The 24,843-nt window shown below is 37.7% G+C and overlaps 2 protein-coding genes across 3 annotated transcripts; both read left to right on the forward strand.

Annotated features, from left to right (window-relative positions):
• The first annotated feature begins 4,861 nt into the window (after nucleotides 1-4,861).
• Nucleotides 4,862-15,613, forward strand: LOC126556897 (uncharacterized). The gene is made up of 3 exons (XM_050212443.1): nucleotides 4,862-4,975; nucleotides 12,484-13,067; nucleotides 13,146-15,613. The coding sequence occupies exons 1-3, from the start codon at nucleotides 4,869-4,871 to the stop codon at nucleotides 15,611-15,613; spliced, it is 3,159 nt and encodes a 1,052-aa protein (XP_050068400.1). The 5' UTR covers nucleotides 4,862-4,868.
• Nucleotides 15,614-20,882: 5,269 nt separating this feature from the next.
• LOC126558047 (eukaryotic peptide chain release factor subunit 1) lies at nucleotides 20,883-24,330 on the forward strand. 2 transcript variants are annotated; one of them, XM_050213981.1, is made up of 7 exons: nucleotides 20,883-20,974; nucleotides 21,067-21,466; nucleotides 21,551-21,796; nucleotides 21,873-22,028; nucleotides 22,110-22,307; nucleotides 22,373-22,520; nucleotides 24,122-24,330. In XM_050213981.1, exons 1-7 carry the CDS (start codon nucleotides 20,889-20,891, stop codon nucleotides 24,202-24,204), a joined length of 1,317 nt encoding a protein of 438 aa, XP_050069938.1. In that variant the 5' UTR covers nucleotides 20,883-20,888; the 3' UTR covers nucleotides 24,205-24,330. The 2 variants fall into 2 exon arrangements, with proteins under 2 accessions (XP_050069938.1, XP_050069939.1); XM_050213982.1 differs by lacking the exon at nucleotides 24,122-24,330 and adding an exon at nucleotides 22,697-22,795.
• The last annotated feature ends 513 nt before the right edge of the window (nucleotides 24,331-24,843 follow it).

Raw genomic sequence — 24,843 nt, forward strand, 5'->3', positions numbered from 1 at the left:
CCTCGGAAGCAACTATCTGCAATGTAAAAAATAAGCGATCTTGCTATTTCAACGAGCGATCATACACTGACCGCTTGATCTTTCGTCGAAGTTATACCTATAATCTCAAGAAATCCGATTGTACAGACAAACTACCACCGGTTTCCATAGTAGTGTGGGTATGCGAATATGTCGGTATTTGTTTCATTGTTTATTGTTTACAGGTTCATAGGCTACGAGCTCAACTGCAGTTATCTCTGCGTTAATGGTGAATATGTTGACGAAACAACTTGTTGTTGACGGTTGTAAGTATCAACCGGCTCGAAGTAAATATTCGAAAAATGAGCTGCTGTGGGTGATTTGTTACAGGAATGGAGCAATCATTTGATTTGAAACAGCTGAGTGCAACCATCTACCATCTTGTCGCACACTTGTTGCATACGATTTCGTCACTAAAATATGCTTTTTCATTTCAATTAGGCCTTAGCTTTCTAATGTGATTTACGTTACTAGTTCTATTTATGATTCGTCTGTTTTGACTGGCTGTGGATTCACCGTTACATCTGGAATTTCTGGTTAGTCATCAGCACAGATGATACGCACACATCTACACCAACAGCTACCCTGCACGATCGTCTGAGTTGTATACGAGCGCGCGCGCGCGCCTTGACCGCTACCAAGGTGAACAACTTAAAAAAACGAATCCCTGGTTATGCGTCAGCCAGCAGATATTGTTGGGCTTCAGTGCTGAATGTAAGCTTTACGGGAAAGTTGCATTTATGTTTCATTGTTATTTATTTTCCTATCTATGAAGGACTAACCGGCGCTGAACGATGCAATGCTCGCGAATCTAAAACTTCATATTGTTTGTATACGAGTTGAACATGAACATTTTAGGAATTGTTGTGGTTTATAGAATCGAATAACTAGCTACCCACTGGGGCGGGATGTTTATACCTGTGTGACCTTTAAGAGTATGTTTTCCCATTAACAGTTTTCTTCGCTTCATTTGATCGACTGGCTCGAATCGGCTAACGAGCGTGTAAAAGAATGAGATTTTAGGTTCAAACAATACGGTTAAACTGTTCCTCAAGTTTTTTTTGTTTTACCTTATTTATTTATTTTATTTTTTAATTTGTTTTATTTAATTTAACCTATATGACGGATTTTTGCAGCATGGATAACACCGCATGTGTTGACTAACTACAAATTTTACAAAGCATTTTCGCCTTGGATTTTACCTTCTCCCGGGTATACTCGGATTATACATAATTTTTTTACGTGGAATCGTTGAAGCTTTTATTTCGGTAAGTGCTTCCTGTAAAGCGGAGAGTATTTTTAAGAAAACCAAAAAGCTTCGCAAAATAAAATAACAAAGCTACGATTGTTTGATTGATCGCATTTGGAAAAGTCAATGAAATGGGTTACACTAAGGTTGATGAACTGAATAATAATTTATTTGTTTCTTAAATTTTTCTCATCAGACGGTAGCTTTACGAAAGAAGTTGCCAGACTTTTTAAGTGGTAGTGCACTTGTGCAAGATATGCTCACGTTTGTATTTGCTAAGTGTATAAAAAAAATCTTTGTTTTTCACCAAACAGACTGCAATCTTTCTTCGCTGAAGTGTGGCACAAGTACTGCACATATATTAGTAAACTATCAGAAAGGCACAATACTTCCGAACGCCCTAGTAAACGCTTAGGGCTATAAACTGTAAGCACCGAGAAATTGAAATTTAACGTTGTTATCCTTCTGGCAGCAGAATATTTTTCATCACCTGTGTGTGATTGATTGCGGAAATTTAACTAACACAATTACCGCTCGTGCTTCAAAGTCACATCGACGCAAGAGCGAGTGTATTTCATTCCCTACAGATTGTAGGGAATGAAATACCTATAAACTAGTCTATCGCGATGGTGTGGTTATTTTAAAAATTGTGCCCCTTAGGTTTGATCCCATGACTCAAAAATGGAAAGATCAATCGAGTTTTATCAGTAGAAAGTATTAGTTTTGTCATAAGAATTGTGATAGTGAGATAAAATATATGGGAATAAGTCACATTTTTAGATAAAACCTTTCAACCTTTCGCATTAAATGTTATGCCGTTGTATAGGCAAAAAAAAAAGTTTACCAGAGAAACGTGAATTTTCCATAATTTGCTTATCAAACACATGATGCACTATGTTTGCTTGTCTTGACTCTTGTCTTAAGCTGCAAAAAGGAATATTTATGTATATCTAGCTTTTTCTGGTTCACCAACACTTGTTGGCCTTTACGAACAAGTTTTAGGTTTCCCATTCTCTGACCATCTCAAATCAGGACTGGAATTACCCATAGCTGAATGATGTGTCCTGCATATGGCCGGTATGGTTTAGGTGAGATTTGTATTCACTCCGCAGGAGTAATAAAAATAAACCATCTCTATTTGCTCACACTGTTGTTCGGCTGGGACAACTGTAATACATGTTTTAAAGCTCACTTATATATATACTTTCAACAAATCTTTTTGACAGAGTGTGTCAGAGTGGTTGCCTTAAATGGGTAGGAAGCGGAAGTGGTGCGAAAATCCTGTTTGAGGTTTATCCCCAAGCACTGCGACAGCAGACAACACAGAATTGCAATACCTGTGGCAGTAACCATGTTCAGAGTTACTTATATATTTATTTATTTATTTTTTATTAAGTATGACGGCGGCCAACACCTTGTGTGATGACTGAAACAATGAACGTTATTAATCAGACATTTATTCCACATTCTTTGTCTTATTCCGGGCATACTCGATTTCTCATAGCTACTTACTTAAATGATAAAAATGCTGTAATTTTCCAATTTTACTTGTTTTTTTCAAATCTGCTACATAATGGTGCATCTGTATTCTATAACGCAAGATTTAAAAAAAATCATTAGGTTACGATTAGATTCAAATTACAGCTTAAGAAAGCGTTCGCTTTCAAAAGCTGTAATTTGAATCTAATCGTAATCGTTAAGAAATTCGATTTAAAAAATTAACACTTGAATCAATGCATGAAATGTTCTACTCTTATGCACTTTAATTTCTCTAGAACTGAGACTTATCTACGCCTTAGCAAGGATTATCGTATCGTTTTTTTTTTATTTTTTTATTGTTTATCTTTGTTCCATATTTGTTATATCTACTGTGCAGTATGACGCTAAATGCCTCTTTACATGGTAGACGATGCTAGCACGCGATAAAACACGCTTGCCCTTCTACGAAATAGTATGAAAAGAATTCTATGAATATTATAGTAGTTATTAGTTTACCTTCTTCACAAGTTTCGAGAGAGGTTCACGACTTGAGATTTAATGACTGGTTGCGGTGACGCACAATGTGAAGCATGCTTCTTAAAGCTGTGTACAAAATGGAAACAAAAAACAAATATAAAGAATTGTACCTTCGAGATTGGTAGCACGTAACGAGTTTTGTGTAAATACCCAACAGAAATACGAAATACAAAATAGACACATCTATACATGTTTTACACCAAACTTTAAAATACAACTTTAATTCTACTTTATTAGCAATACCGCCAACGATAAGTATAGGTGTGCTGTAGTATGTAAAAGTAATATAATTTAGATGATCCCGAACTTTCGTAGTAGATGATCAAACCGAAAGCACAAACCGTGATACCTAGAGTGGTTTTGTACTGTTGTGTTTGAACTGTAGTGTAATAATATGACCTATTTTCTTTTAGTCAGTTATATGTACCTCGACACATCCACGATTGGGCTATCTTATTCTTCGTTTTCTTAAATGATTTCACCATTGTCTCCAATGACTTTCCTCTATTTTCCAATAGTTTACCTTTTTGACTGAAGGTAAATCTGTAGCATGAACAATTTTAACGTAGATTTAATGCAATGTGGTATAGTATTATTCTAAACAACATAATTGTTTTTGGTTTTGTGCATGGTTCAACGCGGTTAAGGACACACGATCAAGCTGATAGGCTGACTATTTTCAGCCTATCCTCCTTATTTATTTTTTATGTTGTCTTTTACTAGTAATTGATTCTCATTATGTATATTATGTATGTATAATGCACCACATTACGATGCGGTCCGGTGGTAGGTTTGAATCGTACGACAAGGACTGGCTATCGAGTCCCATCCGGACCGTTCTCACGTAGAAAGGTTTTGAACGGGTACGTGCTTTCATCAAAGCTAGTAAGCGATTAAAAGGGCGGTATTGATCTCGCAGGCCATCAAGTCAAAAAGAAGAATGTCTTCGTCTTCTTGGCTTAACGACCTCTAAGGTCACGCCGGCCGGCCATCTAATTGCTTTACTAGAGACTTGCTGATACCACGTGGTTGTATAGGCAAATCCTCATTACGGGGGGAGGGTCCCGAAGTGATTTTAACCCTGGTCCTGCCGTTTGAAGTCCAGCGCCGCTGTCGCCTATACCACCAAGCCGCCCTAAGAAGAACAATGTGTATTACATTTAGTTAAATGTAGTGAAACAGTTATTTATTTTTATTTTATTTATGTTCATTATGACGGTAGAATGTCGTATTGTTTAGTGAAAATAAAAAATTATGCATTAGAATAATTTTTATTTTACTTTTCGTTGTGTTGCAGATTTATTAAAATGCATCGAAAAAATAAAAGCTACGTTTGTACGTAGCATGTTCGGCTATTCCAACCAGTAATGTAATCCAAACTATACCGAACGCCTGCTGACGCATATCGCCTGGAATATTGATGAATAATTGAGTCAAATTTTTGTAACGAAAAGAAAAGAAAAGCAAATTGTTTATATCGCTTCGACACTGCAGTAAGATTACTGAACAAGCGGATATTTATGCTTTTACAACTGGGACAAAATCGGTTATCCATTTAATATATCATCGTCTGACGCATCTTGCTATGGATGCTTACAACTTTGTATCATCGGCCGGCGAATACAACGGAACCGACGCGACCAATCGAACTTCCACAATATTTGCAATCAATCCCGATTTCATCGCACAATGGTACGTATAAAAATTGTTTTTGAGACAACATTTTTGGTTATAAAAATTGGTTTTGAGATAAATTTTCTGTCCCCTCGTAGTGAGGACTGACGAGCCTCACTACGTGGTATTCATAAGGCAAGCAATACGGCCAGGCCGTTCTTACGGAAAAATCTGTTTACATTGAGCTCATTACTATGTGCTCCGTTGCAAACAATTGAAATGGAGTATTATAAATTTCAATTTATTTATTTATATATTTATTTATTTTATTTTTTCGTAAGAACGGCCTAGCCGCATTGACTTATGAATACCACGTAGTGAGGTAAGTCAGTTTTCACTGCCGGGGGACGGTCCGGGTTGGATTCGAACCCCGGTCCTGCCGTTTGAAGACCGGCGCCGCTGTCGCCTACACCACCGGGCCGCCAAATTTATTTTATTTTATTTATTTATTTGTTTATATATAAATTTATTTTATATCATTACAGCTTGCCGCCATATTGTCCTTTTTTATATGTTTTGTTTACATGCATTTTTAAACCTGGATGAATACAATTTTTACAAGACTAGTTGAAATCGTTTTTCTTTAACCATAGTTTTGTATTATTTATAAATTTGTGTTTACGCTTAAAATGGAAAAGTTGGGAATGATACAAAATGTGGTTCAGCTTCAACTAGCAAACTAACTGTGTCCTTTGCTCTGTGTAGTCTAGAGCTTCGTACGTGCTTGTAGTCACTGTACGATACGGTGCAGCAATCAACGAAAAACGTATCATGATATAATGTGGCGACAAGCTGCAAAATATATTAACGATGAATTACATGGCTTTTGTTGTCACAGCACATATTTGTACGGTGCAGATAACATGATAAGGGCTGTTTCATTGATTTTGAAGTGGTTGTCTTGCTGTTCGACGGTTGCATCTAGGGTTTTAAATTAAATGCAAGTAATATGTTAACGAGTGTAGCACTTACTACTTTATGCTTTTATGTGAGATTTGAAGGTATAGCAGTATTGCCACTAAGTACTTTTAATGTATTTAAAAAATTGTTGACCTATTGAGACACACTCATGGATCAACTAAAAAGCAATGTCGTACCTAAACTGTAACGGTACTATACTTCAAAGCTTTTGACTTTGACAAAGAATTGGCTGCATACTAAGCCAGGAAATTTTATGTTTTTATGTTTGATTAAGTTAACTTTTTAATTCAAATTGAATTTACTAACTTACATTCTCTTACCTCACATGATTGTGATAGTGTTGTACGTGTTAAACCAAAGTCAAGACTATATGAATGTATCCAAAATAATGTTTATTAACACTTCCACAAGTAAATGTTAGATGTTATCATCAAGCAAGTATTAATTATTGTTACATTAATTGTTACTATCTGCAACAAAGATGCATGAAATTACCGTCAGACTTGATGGACATTCTACTTTTATTTATGTTCATCTGGTTAGTAGAAAGTTTGCTTCTCATTTGTTATACATCATTATGTAGCACGCCTATCATAATCATCGTAGAAGAAATGCAGAGAAGAATAAAATGAGGATGAATGATTTAAAATATTGCAAAGTTTTTATTGCTTTATGTAAAACTTTTCCATGCGACTCGGAAACGAGCATGGTTGAGGTTTATATTACAAGGTTTTATAAGTATCTTAATGCTGTACTTGTTCGCTATCAATGATCATTATGAAGGCTATACACTAGCGGAAACAAAGTTCATTCATACCTTCAGTCTTTTACGACAAACAATTGTGAGAATAAGCAAACGCGATCGATACGCGCTCACTGTCTCAAAGATACGCACAGAAGGGTACTCAAAACACTGTCAATTTCAAAATCTTGAGTATTTTGACTAAGTTGACTTTGCATTTGTTTATGTTTAATATGGTGTGTATTCATTATTTGAACTTTGTTTTGATTTTCTCATTAAGAAAAAAAATGCACGTGTATTGCCTATACCAGAGGAACAACTTTTCACACGTGTTTGAAAGATCTAGGTATCTTCAAAGGCAAGCATAATAAGAAAAAAGACTATTGAGACAATTCTTATATATCCTGGAAGGAGGTATGTGCTTGATGGATATCTATTGTTCAAAAACGAGTGTTATGCTATTTAATCGGCGTAAGCACTTAAACAGGGCTCCCCGGTGGTGTAAGCGACAGCGTCTTCAAACGGCAGGACCGGTGTTCAAATCCCATCCGGACCGTCCCATCCAACTAAGTGGTATCGGCAAGTCTAGTAAGCCATTTGATTGCCACTAGATGTCGCTAAACAGTAATAAGGACGATCAAACAACGATAGCTGCGCTACCTGGCGAGGTTTCTTTCCATATTTCGATGTAGTTCAGTCTACATTCTCATCTATCGTGAAAGCTACCTACTCATATCGCTAGATGACGCTACCGTGATACACAAACGACAGATATTTTTGTCGCCGGCTGCAAATTTACAGATCGCTTCAACCACCGAACATGCCCTATTGGAAACTCCATTACGTTTATACATTTCCCACAACTGGAAAATGTATCATCCCCAACGCTGTGCATGATGATTTCATAATACTTTATTTAACGCTTCACCTAACACCACCATAGTTTGTTGCATCGGATCTAATAGCAACCGCAAGAGAATGTAGAGATAAGGCTGCAGGGCGAGTTAACATGTTTTACCCATGGTTGTGGTTGTTAGCACTAATTGTATTGATGGTGTGCCTGGGTAACTTTAAAGGCGTTCACTAAATTTTGAAACCACCTCAGAGACAAATACTATCATTACCCTCAGTTTATATTTTCATTCAATCGGTGTCCATGTTATAGAGAATATGCTACAGGTCTTCTTCACACGGGTCTCCTTGCAGGGATATCCAACGTCTCGTTAGATGAAGCCTGTGTTAGATAATAAAGCTACTATTTCAATTTTGGATTCTTGTAGATCATCTGTTTCGGTGTGTTACAGCGCAAACCAAACACAAGATTGCCCTCTATCCGTCATGTCAAACACCAACGTGTAGATGGATGTTCAGGGTGATCGTCATGATGTGTGGTTGGCGTTAGATTATATAGAGATTTGGAGTCATTTGACTTCATTCCGTCCGTTAAACGGTAATATGCATGATAACAGACTATGCGTGTCAAATCCATAAAGAATCCTCTGTCTAGGGCTAAACTTAATGCAAGGCATTGCTGCAGGCATATACGCTCAGATGGCAGAGATGGCAGCAAACTAATGGTTTGTTCCATTTGACGGTAATCCTCGCTTGATATTAGAGCCAATGAACTCCGTGGCAGTAAACCATGGTAGGGATGCATTTTTGGAAAAATAATTGAAAACCACTCAACCGGTCGTTCCGAATTTGATTCCAACGATCGATCTGTTGCACATTCCGCAGAATGTCTAGCACAGCCAATTTTAATTTCAGCGCGCTACAAAACAACGATATGCAGAGATGCAATAACCTACGCGAAGTGCAAAGAAATTCACTTAACAATTTAAATTGTTCCTGTCAATACCGGATGGCTCGAGTAAGCTTAGATTGATTTCTCGATTTTGAGTTAATTATTCATCCGAACACGGTAACTGAACAGCAGTTAACACGCATAGTCCTCCCGCCGTAGATGTACATAATTAGAATTAAAGGGGAACATATATGGAACAAGATGATGGATAAGGGAAAACAGATATGCCGTGAGTAATATCGATCCCCTAAAGGTTGTACTAGTCTCGTGTGAAGCGAGATGTGTTTCGGTTCTCGTACTCGGTTCGCAACAATTTTAAAATCATGACTGTTCAGAGAAATAACATTCTGCTGAATATAGATAAAGATTACGTGGGGGAAAAATACACACATACACACACCCATCAATACACTCACGATTTGAATGATAAAAATGCAAATAAATAGGCAAGATTTACAACCGGGCTACTGTCTGCCTACTGGAAGCGTACTCAAGCAAGCACCGAAAATCGTTGTATTATTTTCATAAGAGTCAATGGTAATCGAAAGGTAATCGAAAGTGAAATGAATTATGTTTAAAGTTTTAGTCTAGAAACTATATAGAATTAAATGCGCTCCGAAATAAAAATTTTGAAATTCAATACTTCACACAATACAAGGCTAATTTATCAACAACTAACAGTCTAATAAAGTAAACCTTTTGCATCAATCAATTACTGCCCGAAAATGCATCTATCGATAAAACTTTCATAATTGATTAAGATAGAAGGTGCACTTTGAAACGTTTGCTTAAAACTATTTTAAGCTTAAAATTCTACAGACAGCTCCAACTACTCGGCACACATTTTATTTATTCCGCAATGTGTATTGTGCATTTGTGTGGGTAAAGTTGTTTGTTTGCCTTTGCAGCAGTTATACTGGCTCACCGCTATGCAACTAGTGCCAGGGAGTGTTTTAAAAGCTAGCGTTTATGAATGAATGTTGTTTTTATTCTAGGCCACACTGTTCGAGATGGATTTTCCATCATTTTGCTTTTGGTAGGTCATTGCACGGTAAATACCGTTGCGGTGTATATGTATAGTAACGTATATAGTGAGTTTTTCTCATTCTCTTTCACACAAATACACATTTTTCTTAGGTTGTCCTTGTGTGTTTCCCTGCCATGCAAGCCTTCCTTTTTCCATACAGTACACATAACACTGATTTGAATAGTTTTATGCTTTTCTGATGTAACGATTTCGCCTTTAGCGCTTTCCATTACTCTTGCTTGTTTCGCACTTTTTTTCTTTATGCTGCTTTATTCTACTTATGAAAGCATTAAGGAGAAAAATATAGTCTAGTTACTTACTTCTCGCTGGTGGCTTTCAACGATTATTGGATCTGAAGTGTCCGTGCTATAGCCGTAGCATATAATACATCATACAAAGTGTAGAGAATAGGAAGTTATTGATTTCATGCCGAGCACAACCGTGTTTCGTGCTTGTACATTTGAATAGGCTCGCTTTTGATAATATGTTATATTGTTAGGTTTTTATATTTCCTATCCCAAGATAACAGATTTGGGTGTATTTTACAAGTTTTAAATAAAATTAATGTGTTATGTAAAACATAAATATGAACTTCACAGCATCCCAAACTATGCTTCAACAAAACAGCGCAAAGCAATGAAAACTGTTTGTTCTTTCTGAACAGCAGGATTGTTGCTTTTCTATACTTTCCTTTACTGCAAAACATACCTTTGGTATGTAAAGTTATTATTCTATGTTGTTACATATTACATATAGACACATTTGTACACTTTGTATAACATCGTATTGGTAATGCTTGATGCCATTTTCTAGTTTTGAAACAGTAAATCAGTAAAAACATTGAACTATAAATGAATAAACATTTACATAGCATAAGGCACAGATTTTTCAAATAATGTCGTATGTAGATTGTAGTAGCAATCAATGCTACATTATTGGAGGTTGTAGTGATTAAATGAAAATATTTTCCAAAAAAGTGTTTCATGTTCGTTGAAGTACGTCTTAAATCATCATTTCCGCTCTTGAGACTACATTTTTGTGTACATCCTGTCCTCGCTCGCTCGTAAAGATAAACATAATGATAACACTGATGGTGATGTAACGACGATGCTGTTGATGACTATAATGAAGGCTGGTGGTTTAATAGAAGTTTGTCCAATCGAAACACCTCACTCAGTTCGCATAGACTCTTGTAAATCGTCCCCGCTTCTTTGATTCCTTAAGAATATGGCGACACCCTAGCAAGGGTTCTTTTCCACCCGGCAGTATTAAACACGATAGGAATAGAAGCAGCAGCAGCAGCAGCAGTGCTTGCTTGCTGTTTAAAGGCAACATGAATGGGGATATTTTTATAGTTCACAAGCTGTATTAAACCAACGATGAAACAGTTTAAGGTTCTGCTGCGTTACGCAAGACCAAGCATGATAGCATTAGCAGTCAATCATCTCCTTTTCAGATTTTGATGGATTACTACAGTTCTTTCGAGGAGGGCGATTTGTAAGAAAGAATAAATGGTTGGTTTTTTTTTTCAATTAGTACTTTGTTCATGCATCGAAGTAAACATTGATTATCATTGATTTTCAATGAGGATGTTGCAAAACGCTTGTCAATGAATGTAGAAGCTGATCTGTTAAACTTAACGTAGGGTAATGTTTATGTGAGAATTTATCCGTAGTATATAGAGGAGTGTATCACTGATACGAATGTTATACAATTCGGAAGCAATTGTATTGCTTCTCCGTGGAACCAACGGATGGATGGATCGCTTACGAAAACGTTTGTTTAATATTGCAACCGGTTAATCTTACACTCCACTATCTTCCCTTGTTTAATGTTTCAATGGTTATTCGTCAATCGATGGACAAGAAAACCCACTCGATATGCGTTATAACCCAGATATAGATACCCAGACATAGTACCCAACCAAATGTGTAAAACACATACGATTTTAGTATTGTTAGAAATGCTAAACAACAGTATTATATGATATAAACAGGCAAAAAAGTCATTTGGATTGTTTATACATATCTTCTTCTTGGCTTAATGACCTCTAAGGTCATGCCGGCCATCGAAATGGCTTACTAGACTGCCGATACCATGTAGTTGGTTAGTCAGTCCTCACTACGGGGGGACGGTCCGGATGGGATTTGAACCCCGGTCCTGCCGTTTGAAGACCGGCGCCGCTGTTGCCTGTACCACCGGGCCGCCCCAATACATACATATAGCACCTGCGTTTCGGACGTATTGTCGTCGTATTGTGCCGTCTATTTCTATGCAAATGTACACGAGCTGCAATACAATACAATTATTAGTTTATTCACTTTGAAGCACTTGTTTATATACTCCATGGTGGAATGATCAATCTTTCCTTGGAAGGTGCAATTCGATCCTCGTATAAAATCGATCGTCGACCTACCAAACTCCTAATGAACTACATAACGCAAAGAGAATCTAGTCGATCCACGTATTCCACGATATACAATATAGCAACGGCCTCGATATTGTGTTATTGGACCAGTTATTAGTTGACTTTCTTGACTTAATTGTACCTTCAACTGAAAGGTGATGCCTTTTGCATGCATAAACTATAACGAACATGACCGAAATGATCCCGTCAACTCATTCTAAATGAAACTTAAAATACATTAAAAATTGACGGTTTGCTACTTTCACATCCACAGAATAAACTTGAGTGAAAACGAAAACTACCCGATTAATAGCAAGTGTGTTTTATAATTATGATTTATAACGATGTTATTAGCACAAAACCAATGAACAATATCATTAGAAACAGAGCAGTTATAAAATTTATTTCTTCTATGACGATTAAACTTCTATGACGAGCGATTAAACTTCTATGACAATAAACTGCATTCATTTTCGTTGAAACGTTGCAAGCTTTATTTATGATTTATTTGATTTATTTTATTAACTTCAATGTGAATAATTTTGCAATTCATTACAGCAAAAAAAAATTGCTAATTTATTGCTTAAACAATTTGCACATGGTTTTTTGTTTGATTCCATTGCAGGAAACTAAAGCGCAAGCAGGAAAAAAAATGTGGAGAACTCTTTTCGCACCTAGACCTGCTAAACTATCCCGAATGCCTAAATTTGCTGGGCCATTATCTTGACGCAAAGGGAAAAAGTTTTCCCGTTTTAACATCTGAATTTATAAAATCGCTCGGAACAACTAACAAATTAAGCGGTAATGGTTTTCGAACTGCAGCTGACAACTCGCGTGACGAGATGAGCCCGGCCATTGGTAGCTTCAGGGACATTGGAAACTGGTTCTCCTACGGTAACTTCACGCTTTTGGACTGGTTCAACGGATCCACCGGTTATGCAGGCAACGAAAGCTCCAATTTTCATCCAAATGCAATCAATTTCACAATCGTTCCTTACGGCATAGACATTGGGGACGAAAGTTCGAAGCAAGTGCTGCCCCCGTTTAAACTTTGGCAAACCGTGTTAATTGCTATATGCTTAGCCATTTGCATAATTCTTACTATAGGCGGCAATATATTAGTACTGTTGGCATTCATTGTAGATCGAAGCATCAGACAACCAAGCAATTACTTTATCGCTTCGCTCGCAGCAACGGACATGCTAATCGGTAAGTAGCGAGCATGCTTCTACAAAAGATTATTTTAAAAATTACCGGATTCTTTTCCTTTTTTCCGACGCCACATAGGAACTGTATCTATGCCTTTTTACACGGTGTATGTTCTGATGGGCTATTGGGATTTGGGCCCATTACTGTGCGACCTATGGCTGTCGGTCGATTATACCGTCTGTCTAGTGTCGCAGTACACGGTTCTACTAATTACAATCGATCGTTTCTGCTCCGTTAAAATAGCTGCAAAGTATAGAAGTTGGCGCACGAAAAATAAAGTTATCTGGATGGTAACCATCACCTGGATTATTCCCGCACTGCTCTTCTTCATATCCATATTTGGCTGGGAACACTTTGTTGGCTATCGAGATCTGCTACCTGGGCAGTGTGCGGTGCAGTTTTTAAAAGATCCCATCTTCAACACAGCACTCATCATCGGGTACTACTGGACGACGTTGGTTGTATTGTTTGTGCTGTATGGCGGCATCTACAAGACTGCCTACGATATGCAGAAGAAAAGTGAGGCCAAACAGCGCAAGATGCAGTCCATGGTGGCACTTAGCAGTGCGATGACGGGCATGGCCAGCCGAACAGCGGGTATAGGAATTTCCAAAACTCAGAGCACTTTGCTGTGCGCTGATAAACCGATCACATCTACTGCACCGTTACTGCCAAAGCATGAGGGAGCCGTCGGTGGTGTATCGGCCTCTGCACAGATTCAACATTCAGACGCATCGCATTCAACAACTGCTGCTGCTGCGAACGTGTCCACATCGTTACTGAAAAGCGAACAAACTTTCAATGCATCATCACATGCATCAGCTGCATTGTTCGGCATGGCATATGTGAACATTCCCAACAGCAACAAATCGCATGTAATGACAGATTTTAGCATGAAAGATGAAAAGGTCGAAGGTGACAAAAGCGAGCGTTCCAGTAGCCCTGCATTTGATTCGGACGAAGAACATCCGGCCGCGACCAAACAGGAAAATGATCCGTGCGTAAAAGGTTTTAACAAACGATCTTCCGTCGCTGGTTTATTAGTAGGGGCTGCATCCGCTACAGTGTTTTCATCCCGATACAAAGACAGCACAACAGCAGCCAAAGCTAGCAATCCTCCTGTATCGATGTCTGAAGAACGCACTACAGTATTGCCGAACAAACCAATAGCAACAACAGCGGAGCCTGAGCATAAGATGCTACCTAAAATCAATGAAACTACTAGCCAAGCAGCTGCTGTTGATCACAAACTGGACGTTAAGAAGGAAATGAAGGACTTGGGACATTCGTTCGCGCATACACACTCCCCGGCATTAGAATTGCAGCCAAGGGCAATCGATACGGGTAGAACGGTTGCATTACAAAAAATAGTGGAGGACTCAACATCTACAATTTTTACACCACCCTGCGGGTTTCAAACGCCTCTTTTAGCTGACACACATTCCGAAACGGAGAGACCACAGAGTACAACCAGCATGGGAGACATCATGGCTACTTACGATCCGTTGATAAGTATGGATAGTGAAGATCTTCGTTTTATGGATGAAAGCTCTGTAATGCTGCCCTCACCGCAGTTCGAAAATGTCGCCTCTGATTCTTCACTAGCCTCGTTTATGAATGGTATCGAACAGCAGCAACACCATTCCCGATCGATAGTCAGTCAGTACAATGGGCAAAGCATTGCCAATCCTACACTGCTGCAGAAGGCACTTATAAGAGCCACTGCTCAGTGCAAACAGCCATCGCCAACCGTTCTCATTCGTTCTTCCTATTTTGGTACGGGGACGACGTCTCCTCAAGCCTGTACGAATGACGCTGCCCAGCATGGCTTTGTTTCAAAGGAGGAAAACATTTATAACACTACAGTTACCGTCAGTACTCAAAGTCCGGAAAAACCTACAACTGTCCTTAATACCATAAACTTAGAGTTGGGCGAAGCTAGACCAAGCGATGTCAACATCGCAGGGCATCGAAGTTCTGCTAGTTATAACAAAGATACAGACGCAAAAGTAAATACCTCGGTAGAGCTTACGGATGTTTCCGATTACTCGAAAGCGGTAGTAGAGGATGAACCGACCCGATCCTTCGGACAGACGAGTGTAGTATGTTCGACATCAGTTACTATGAACTATAGTGCACTAAACAAACCGACGTTGACGATCGAACGAGATTCTTCAAGCAAGCGAGGTTTTATCCAATCGATCGGTAAACGGTTGAAGCCTGGTATTAAAAAACCAAATCCCGATGGGCCGCTTGGTGGAATCTGTCGACAAAAATCCAAGTCCGAAAACCGTGCCAGGAAAGCGTTTCGAACAATTTCCTTCATCTTGGGTGCGTTTGTAGCTTGTTGGACACCGTACCACGTGCTGGCACTGGTGGTGGGGTTTTGTTCAACACCCCCCTGCGTTAACGAGCATCTATTTATGTTTTCGTACTTTCTCTGTTATGCAAACAGTCCCATGAACCCATTCTGCTATGCACTTGCCAACCAACAGTTTAAGAAAACTTTTACACGCATATTGCGTGGAGACTTGCATATGACATAAACGTGTAATATCTACGATTAGTGAAGCTAAACTTTAATATACTCGTCAATCAGTCATCATATACTTGTAAATGCATAGGACAATAATTATGTAACATTTGTATACTGTATGGTACAACATAAACTATAAAATGTGCACTAACACGCAACAAACCATACCTAGGATGGACGGATCACGGGAAACCAGTTGTGCCAATATTATTAAGCAAAAACATAAAACACATGCGACGTCACACTCGCACACAGACAAAATAACCTTAAACATTTATCCTTCTTTCGGCAGCAGGTACTAAGAGATTTAAAACACTTTATACGAACGATTAGATGAGATGGGTGTAGTTGCTGAATACGTTGGGAATCATTGCATTTCATCATTGAGAAAGCATAACCGAAGTGTTAACTTCACAACAATTGTTAAACTAATTGTTAAAGCCACTGCCGGTAATATCAAATTAAGCTTATGATATGTTTGCGGAGTACTTCCACGGATGAAATGGTTCATTTTAGCACAACATTTGGCACAATGCAGCTTTACTAAAACAAACATTTGCCGCACAAACATTTACAAAATGCAAACCAAGGTGTAAGGCTCGCAAAGGTGAAGAAAGATTTTGTTAGCGAATGATCCATTTGCAAAGAGCAATAAGTAGCTTTTATGGACAAGTACATGGTGGGAATGCTTTCTATGATGAACTCAAAATAGCATGTGTGCACAAATCAACTGGCAGAATGAGAACAATCAGAGCAATGGTGGGATTCAATTGTTCCAGGAACGACTATTGTTTAATACTAAGTAACAAAATGTACGATTACTTTTCGCATGAGTGTCAAAAGACATTTCCAGTGTGTACAACTACAATCAGCAAAATAATAACTTTAAGCTATCGTTCGGGCAAGAAGTACTCACGGTAAGAAGTACCCACCCAAGTACGGTTCGGAATAGTGGAATCCGTCGCCATTGCTCTGAATATATGCAGATGCAAGCATTATAACAAGTTTACTACTTACATAGTTATTTGTGCAACTGTGCTGGCAGCTTATCACATCTCATCTAAGGCATGATAGACAATGAAAAAACTATTTGTTTTCGATAAATGAATATTTCTGACCGTCAACATGCACAAGAGCATCAATGCATCACAAGTAACATAACAACAATACATTAATATAAAAATAAAAAACAAACAAACAAATATGTATTACAGAGCGTACTTAAAACTAATTATGTAAATATTCTTATAGGAGTATAATGTTGCCTAAAACGGATGACGATGTTTTCATATATACATATCTATACATATACATATATGAAACATTACCTATACCTGCTAAACAATAGCTGCGTAAGCTGTAATTGGGAAGGAGCAATCTGTTATGTACTTGTAATGCTTCGTACGGTTTTGGTCATAGAAAATTTACCGAAACAAGTGTGTGTATACACAGTACCGAAACGTACCCAATTCGGAAAGTAGTTTTACTAATAAGAATAGAGATTTACCTGTTGTATTAAGTCAGAGCACGGAAATTTCAAAACGAGACAAACGACGTCGCACAACTGTGAACCCTTTATACCGTATTCCGGCAGACTATTAACCGTTAAAAGTGCGTGTAAAAAATAAAATAAATAACACACAAACAGAGGATGACGAATGTGGGTGTGTAAAACATATTCAACCGATATTAACATAACGCTACATGATAGAATGAAAGCAAACTAACAAATAAAGATGAAACTCGTGCTAATTTTTTCGCGCATGAGCCCCTGTGAAGAGCATGGCATGAGTTTCACAATACGTAGCAGGAGCATATTTTTATAAACGCATTCCATTAAAAAGAATATAACTATTCAATAACATTCAATGTTTAAAACAAAAACAATGTGTTTTCTCAAACAAAAATCAATCAAGATTAATTACTTTGGTTTTAGTATTTGGCTGCAAGTCAAGCCTCAAATCCACACGTCTCAAAATGCCAAACATATGACAAACAAATGGAAATTAAAATTTAGTTGCCTCATCTCAAAGCTCCAACGGACAATTAATCAAACAGTATTAATACGGGGATTAAAAGGAGGTTAACAAAAGAACAAATACCACAAATTATGACGCTGGCAAAGCTTTCTTTGACAACCAAAATGTCAGAATAATTTCTTAGCACAACCAGTTAACACGGTTTTGGCCAAGCTAGATACATTTCGCGCCTTGCTATTTTGTTACTTATACACATAATAACGTAGTTTAAAATTATAGCTGAGCATCAAGAAGTTTTGAAAACGATTTTTTCCAGCGTTATATTTTGCATTCCTCGAATGCGCATTAGGTACCTGGAATAAACGATTGGCCATATTGCTTTAATGAAATCCGTTTCATACACCAGCCCTAGTTCAAGGAATGTTGCTTTCAATCATACCAACGCGCATAAGCTTAGTGTTAAGATAATACATGTTTTGGATATCAGCCGACGTGTCATAAATAATAAAATAAGACAATATGCTGAGGCAGCCATTCAATACTGCTATGAGCAATTATTTATCATGGAAAATAGTGCAACCGTAATGTTAGCAAGAAATGGCAAGAATTGTCACTTTGTGTAAAACAAGTTCATTGGGTTGAGATCAAATAAATTCCTAATAATACCATTTGGTATTTAGATTTGGAAAAATGATGACGACACCAAGTATTAGCAGGAGTGTGTGTAAATAATGATTTTCTTCTACAACTTGTCTTCTTTGCGTTCAACATCAGACTTCCTCTTCGGCACAGATTACATTAGCCGTTTACGAGACAGGAACCGGGCATCGAATTCCATTCGAACTGTTGCTCCGTAGCAGCGACTGACTATACGGTTTCTTGGTTTAAGTGAGTTCAATAAGCCAGTATTTGGCCTGCATTAAATTTGGGATTGCAGCGCTGTTTCACCACCACCAAAGACTATTTCATGGAAGGTGAATTTGTAGTATAAACTGATCTTTTTGCTATAATAACCCATGCAGCAGGTAATTTTGATTGGAAATTTATAAAATTCTCCTGGAATATTATTACAATGCACGAATTACTGATTATGGAAAACCATGTAACTGTGACGTTATCAAGATCTGTAAGGTCACTTTTTTGGCTGTATTTACATCAATAATAACCTACAATATACACATTGTTTTCTAATGAACCGCCACAGTCAATATTTTTAATCCAGCATTAAGTTTTGGAATGTGCCAGAGATAAATCTCTTGCTATAACGGCCATATTTGTGGCTTATTTAACTACACCTTTTTTCTTAACATTTGAATTAAAATTGCATAGTATTTTAAATAGCAGAATTTTTTACAGAAAATATATCTACTTGGGGAGCCCGGTGGTGTAGACTTCAGCGGCGCCGGTCTTCAAACGGCAGGAACGCAGTACAAATCCCATCCGGATCGTCCTCCCGTAGTAAGGACAGACTAACCAACTACGTGGTATCGGCAGTCTAGTAAGCCATTTCGATGGCCGTCATGACCTTAGAGTTAAGTCAGGAAGAAGAAGAGGAAGAAGATATTTACTTTAGTTAATTATGTTGACGGCAAATGTGTATTTAATAATATGCTTTGTTAACTAATAACTGACTGTTAACTATAATGACTGATACCAAATATATTTATTCGATAATGCTATAATTCACACAGCAATGCTATAATGAAAAATAACGGGTCATTTACATGGGATGTTTTTGATCCCCATTGTAAACATAGTGCCATAATGGAATATTTTTATTAAATTCCTCGACAGATGGCACTGCTTCAAACTTACATTATTTCTTATTTGTGTATGTGTTTTTGATAAAGCAAATATAGAAATAAAACACTCTCACAAATGCTAGTTTGTTTTTGTGGCTAAATCGAACCATGATTTTAACGTTTAACCAATTCTCTACCGACAGGGGATTCAGCTTGAAAACAGTCCATATGGGTTAAGTTTTGGAAAGAACTATGGGATTCTAATCACGACATAATTTCGGTATTCAGCACTTATGACAGTTTCCAAATGTCAGCATGACATTTTTCGTAATGATTTTGCATACACACGCACACACACGCGTGCACACTTGTTTCATACTGCAAAACCACATGTGAAAGTAACCTTAATTATCCCGTAAATGTCTGGTTTCTTTAACTTATTACTGTGCAAATAGTGAAAATTATTCGTGAAAATTCTGCCGCAGAGTCCATCGTAAGTGTTCTCAATCGTTAGATTTGTAAGCCGATACAAATAGGCGACAAATGCGTGTGTGCATAACTGGAGCAGCTTACCTGAAACGAACTGCAAGGCTAAATCGCACCACAATATGACAGCTTCCATGTGGCATTAAAATAATGTAAAACCCCAAGGAATAGTGTATTGTTAAAGCCAACAAAATTATTCATTCCGTCGGTGCAAATCAAATGCGTGCAAACATAAGTGAACAAAGTAATATGAATGCGAATCGTGTATGATCAAAAAGACGGAGTAAACTCGTCGACTTTTTATAACCGCAATCTACAAGGTGTGCCAAATAACCAAATATCAATTCGTTTGTATGACTGTACCAGTCACCAATTGGCTCTAGTTAGAAAGGATCGAAGCAATGAAGGTGGTGATATTCGCACGAAAGTAAAGCACTGCTTTCATTCATCAATCGACCTACAATGAGACCATTTTTCACAGCTTAAGCAATATGGGTAAAAAGTTTGCTAGTGTGCGAGAGATGTATCCAAATTGGCCTGTTTTGACAGGTCACCAATACATGCAAGGGTTTGTGTAAACGATGTGACAGCAGGTACGAGATTACTGAAAAGCAGACTTGCTAGGGTGTACAACAAGAAAAGAAAAAAAGAAGAAAAATCGAAGAAAAACCCCGTCAAGTATAACTTTACGTCATTTGTGCCACGAAAGACATTGTGTTAATTTATTACTAGCTACGATGAACTAATCTATTCTCATTTTAATGCATGTTATGTTTTCTTATCGGATTGCATTAAACGCGACTGCTTCGGATTGGTGATGGAGTGCTTAAATCAGTCGTTCGCACAATAAAACTACACTTTCGTTGGCGCTACACTTCCTACCCAGAATACGCCTTGCCGCAACATAACCGCCACATCTAATGAGCAGAAATACGCTGTAACACAAAGGAAAAACGTAAACGTGTCGCGTGAAAGTATATACATACATATATACGTTCACAATTCGAAAACTGCACACTTTTGTGTGTCCGTGATTGAACATTTTTTACTATAAAAGACAACAACCAAGTCTAGCAACATGTCTTTTGACGAGACATCGGCGGATCGTAATGTGGAGATTTGGAAGATTAAAAAGCTTATTAAGAGCTTGGAAATGGCAAGGGGGTAGGTACCATAATGTCATACGACAATCATCCGCACCTCCGGTGTTCCGTACAGTATGCGTTATCTAAATCCGCAAATTCGTTTCGTTGCAGTAATGGGACGAGTATGATTTCGTTAATCATACCACCAAAGGATCAAATTAGTCGTGTAAGCAAGATGTTAGCAGATGAGTTTGGAACCGCATCAAACATCAAATCCCGCGTAAACCGTCTGTCCGTGCTCGGCGCTATAACGTCTGTTCAACACAGATTGAAACTTTACACCAAAGTGCCTCCTAATGGATTAGTGATTTATTGTGGAACGATCGTTACTGAAGAGGGCAAAGAAAAGAAGGTCAACATCGACTTCGAGCCGTTTAAACCAATCAATACCTCCCTTTATTTATGTGACAACAAATTTCACACCGAAGCATTAACTGCACTTCTTGCCGATGACAATAAGTTTGGTTTTATTGTGATGGATGGTAACGGGGCACTGTTCGGCACGCTACAGGTGAGTGTGCTGCAATTTCGGAACATCAGGATGGGCAACAGTACAATGTTTTAATTCTTGGATTTCTCGTCTCAATCCATCTAGGGGAACACTCGCGAAGTGTTGCACAAGTTCACCGTCGATCTACCGAAAAAACACGGCCGTGGTGGTCAATCTGCGTTGCGTTTTGCGCGATTGCGAATGGAGAAGCGCCATAATTATGTGCGGAAGGTAGCTGAAGTTGCCACACAACTGTTCATTACGAATGACAAACCTAACATTGCTGGACTGATTCTGGCCGGTAGCGCTGACTTCAAAACAGAGCTTAGCCAGTCTGATATGTTCGATCCGGTCGGTTGATTATATAGTATGTTGTTTGCCTAAAACCGGAAATAAGGGAATGATTTTTCTATTTTCTTTACAACAGAGATTGCAATCGAAGGTTATCAAGCTCGTCGATGTTTCTTACGGAGGTGAAAACGGTTTTAATCAGGCAATCGAGCTAGCAGCTGAATCGTTACAAAATGTGAAATTCATTCAAGAGAAAAAATTGATTGGTAGATACTTTGATGAAATATCGCAGGTAAGTAGCTCTAAGGGTCTCTGGCCACCTACCATATGGTCGCAACATCTTTGCAAACATTCTCCATTGTATACCCTACAGGATACTGGAAAATACTGTTTCGGCGTCGAAGATACTCTAAAGGCACTTGAGTTGGGATCTGTAGAAACTCTAATATGTTGGGAAAACCTGGATATCCAGCGTTACATATTGAAGAACCATGCTAGCGCTACGTCTACTACAGTATTACACTTAACGCCCGAGCAGGAAAAGGACAAATCTCATTTTACTGACAAGGAGGTGAAAATTTGATATGGGTGGGGTGTTGCGGCATTTCCTAACTTACACTTTACTATACCTTTTAGAGTGGTGTCGAAATGGAGTTGGTCGAGTCGCAACCACTGCTTGAATGGTTAGCTAACAATTATAAGTGTTTCGGTGCAACTTTGGAAATTATTACGGATAAATCCCAGGAAGGTAGTCAATTTGTCCGTGGATTCGGTGGAATCGGAGGTAAGTAAAGATGGTGCTTCGAGTAAGAAAACCTGGTATTGCTAACTTATTGCTAATAATTTTCTCTTCCCTTTCTGAATGCTTTCATGCGGGGGTTACTCCTATAACAATGGATTAATGTAACATATTGTCGATTGTTTTTTTTTTGCATCGTCTAAAACAAAAATATCATTTAGGAATCCTTCGCTACAAAGTCGATTTTCAATCGTTGCAAGCGGATGAACCGTTGGATGATGTTGATTTAGACGATTATTGAATTGCTTTTCTTTTCAATAATATAACATGGTACACACTTTTTCCTCCTTCTGTGTGCATTAACTTATTAACAAAAGGATTTTGTACGATTTTTGCTGTTGATTTTAATGCTTTTTCGTATTCCGCGTTCTCTTTCGTACGAGTAAAGGTCGATCAATTGGGCCATGTCAACAGTTTATTTTCGTGCTTTAGATCTGTATGATGTAAGCCCCCCCCCCCCCCCCCCCCACTTATCAGTAGAAAAGCTACTAGAAGATAAACTTGAATCTCATTTAACGATATAAGAAAAAAAAACAAATTAAAACTGCCAACTTGCATGTTTGAGAACATGTATAGTGAATCTTGTAGAGCATCAAAATATTAATTTCGTTTCGTGCATGTTTGAAGAATAACATGATTGAATTCGCAATCACTCAGTCAATGTACCGGTTCAGTAAGGTGTTTATGATCATTTTATATGTTTTCGTTACCGAAAGTATACAGTTCCTCAACTGTACTTTCAAGAGAACGAGTTTGCTATTTTATTTCGTCTTTTGGACATTATCGCTGAAAGGTTTAGGCCTTCCATTTCCGGTTTTGTTAACTTGATTGTACACGTCGCTAAACAATCGGTCCTACGTACAGAGAAACGATCCGGATTTTCTTTAAAACCCTGTTTTGGCTTCTTGGTACCTTTAAGCCAAAAACATGCTTTAGTACCATAGGTTTATTTTGACATGAGCACAGTAACACTAAACCATCCAATGTTTACGCGCTTTTCAACCATTATAATATTTTTCGTACTTACTACTGAATTCCTCATTCTGACACGTTCCTTCAGCAAGGTAATTGAATTGAATATTCACAAAAGTTAGTTTTTGTTTTGTTGAATGATTATATCATGATTGTTTTGTGCAATTCTATTGAAATAGTTACTAAGAGTCATTTTTCAGCGAAATTTTACCAAATGTTGTCTAGGCGTTTGCTACTTCTTTTTGTATTTTATAGGTATATTTTTTTGATTATTATGTTGAAGTTTTGTTTGTAATTGTTACAACAACGATAAATATTTAATTTGAATGGCAAGGAACAAAAAAATATATTTAAAAAAAATGTGCATCTGAATGCTGTTTGCGCAGTAAAGTTTATCATGGAGTGTATATTTATTTTTTTATATTTTACCCTTACATACATTGTACATGCATGATATCACCATACTTTGTAGATATGGCTTGTAGTATTGTTCGTTTGTGTTTTGTTCATTGCCATTGAGTGCAAATGTTACCATTCATCTGTTGAGTAACACGAAAAGTAATCAATGAAACATGTTACAATTGTTAAAACTTATAAACTCCTACTTTTTACAGGAATACTGCGTTATAAGGTAGACTTTCAAAGCATGCAGCTGGATGAGTTGGATAATGATTGTTTCGATCTGGAAGACTACTAAACCATCGTTAGGCTGGCGCTGCATGATTGAATGTGCATAGAGAAGAAAGAGGTAATCAATGATTTGTACCTCTTCCAATCGATCTTAAAAACTAAATAATATATAAAGCAAAACATAAGCGCGAAATTTCATGTTCTAAATTGAAAGATATAAAAGCCCGGCACATAAATAAACCCAGGACATGAACAATGGACAAAACATTAATAAAAGTAACAATAAGCAAATATGCAGAATACTATGGGTGTGAGCAATTGTTTTTCACATTTTCTTTTTCATATTATGTCGTTTAAATGCCTTTGATCGTTTTGCAACCGCAATAATAGAGATCGTTGAGAAAATTTATCATTACTTTTAAACAGCAATATAGTCAGGACGTTCCTTATGATTACAAAAAAAAAACTCTCAAACAACAACCTAAAATATGCAATCTGATACCTCCACCCCATTTTATATCTACTTTTTGGCTAACGACCTGGTGATTCATGTCTGCCATATAACTGGCCTTTCATTGAAAAATGGGTATATAGATACAGTGGCTCCCATCTAAAATGAGACACTTTAAAAGAAAGCCGAGGCGCTAATAAGACATTTTCCAAATTTTCAAAGGAGTTGAACGATTTGCAATTCATTTATTGGCGC

Source organism: Anopheles maculipalpis, chromosome 2RL (genome assembly GCF_943734695.1).
Source record: "Anopheles maculipalpis chromosome 2RL, idAnoMacuDA_375_x, whole genome shotgun sequence".
In the NCBI taxonomy this organism is placed as follows: Eukaryota; Metazoa; Arthropoda; class Insecta; order Diptera; family Culicidae; genus Anopheles; species Anopheles maculipalpis.

What these genes read in the sequence shown, in the direction of transcription:
- LOC126556897 (XM_050212443.1), top strand. Translation starts at nt 4,869, where the DNA reads ATGGATGCTTACAACTTTGTATCATCGGCCGGCGAATACAACGGAACC. An exon ending in CCCGATTTCATCGCACAATG is followed by an intron (nt 4,976 to 12,483) that starts GTACGTATAAAA and finishes ATTCCATTGCAG; the next exon opens with GAAACTAAAGCGCAAGCAGG. An exon ending in AGCAACGGACATGCTAATCG is followed by an intron (nt 13,068 to 13,145) that starts GTAAGTAGCGAG and finishes GACGCCACATAG; the next exon opens with GAACTGTATCTATGCCTTTT.
- LOC126558047 (XM_050213981.1), top strand. Translation starts at nt 20,889, where the DNA reads ATGTCTTTTGACGAGACATCGGCGGATCGTAATGTGGAGATTTGGAAG. An exon ending in CACTGTTCGGCACGCTACAG is followed by an intron (nt 21,467 to 21,550) that starts GTGAGTGTGCTG and finishes CAATCCATCTAG; the next exon opens with GGGAACACTCGCGAAGTGTT. An exon ending in ACTTTGATGAAATATCGCAG is followed by an intron (nt 22,029 to 22,109) that starts GTAAGTAGCTCT and finishes TATACCCTACAG; the next exon opens with GATACTGGAAAATACTGTTT.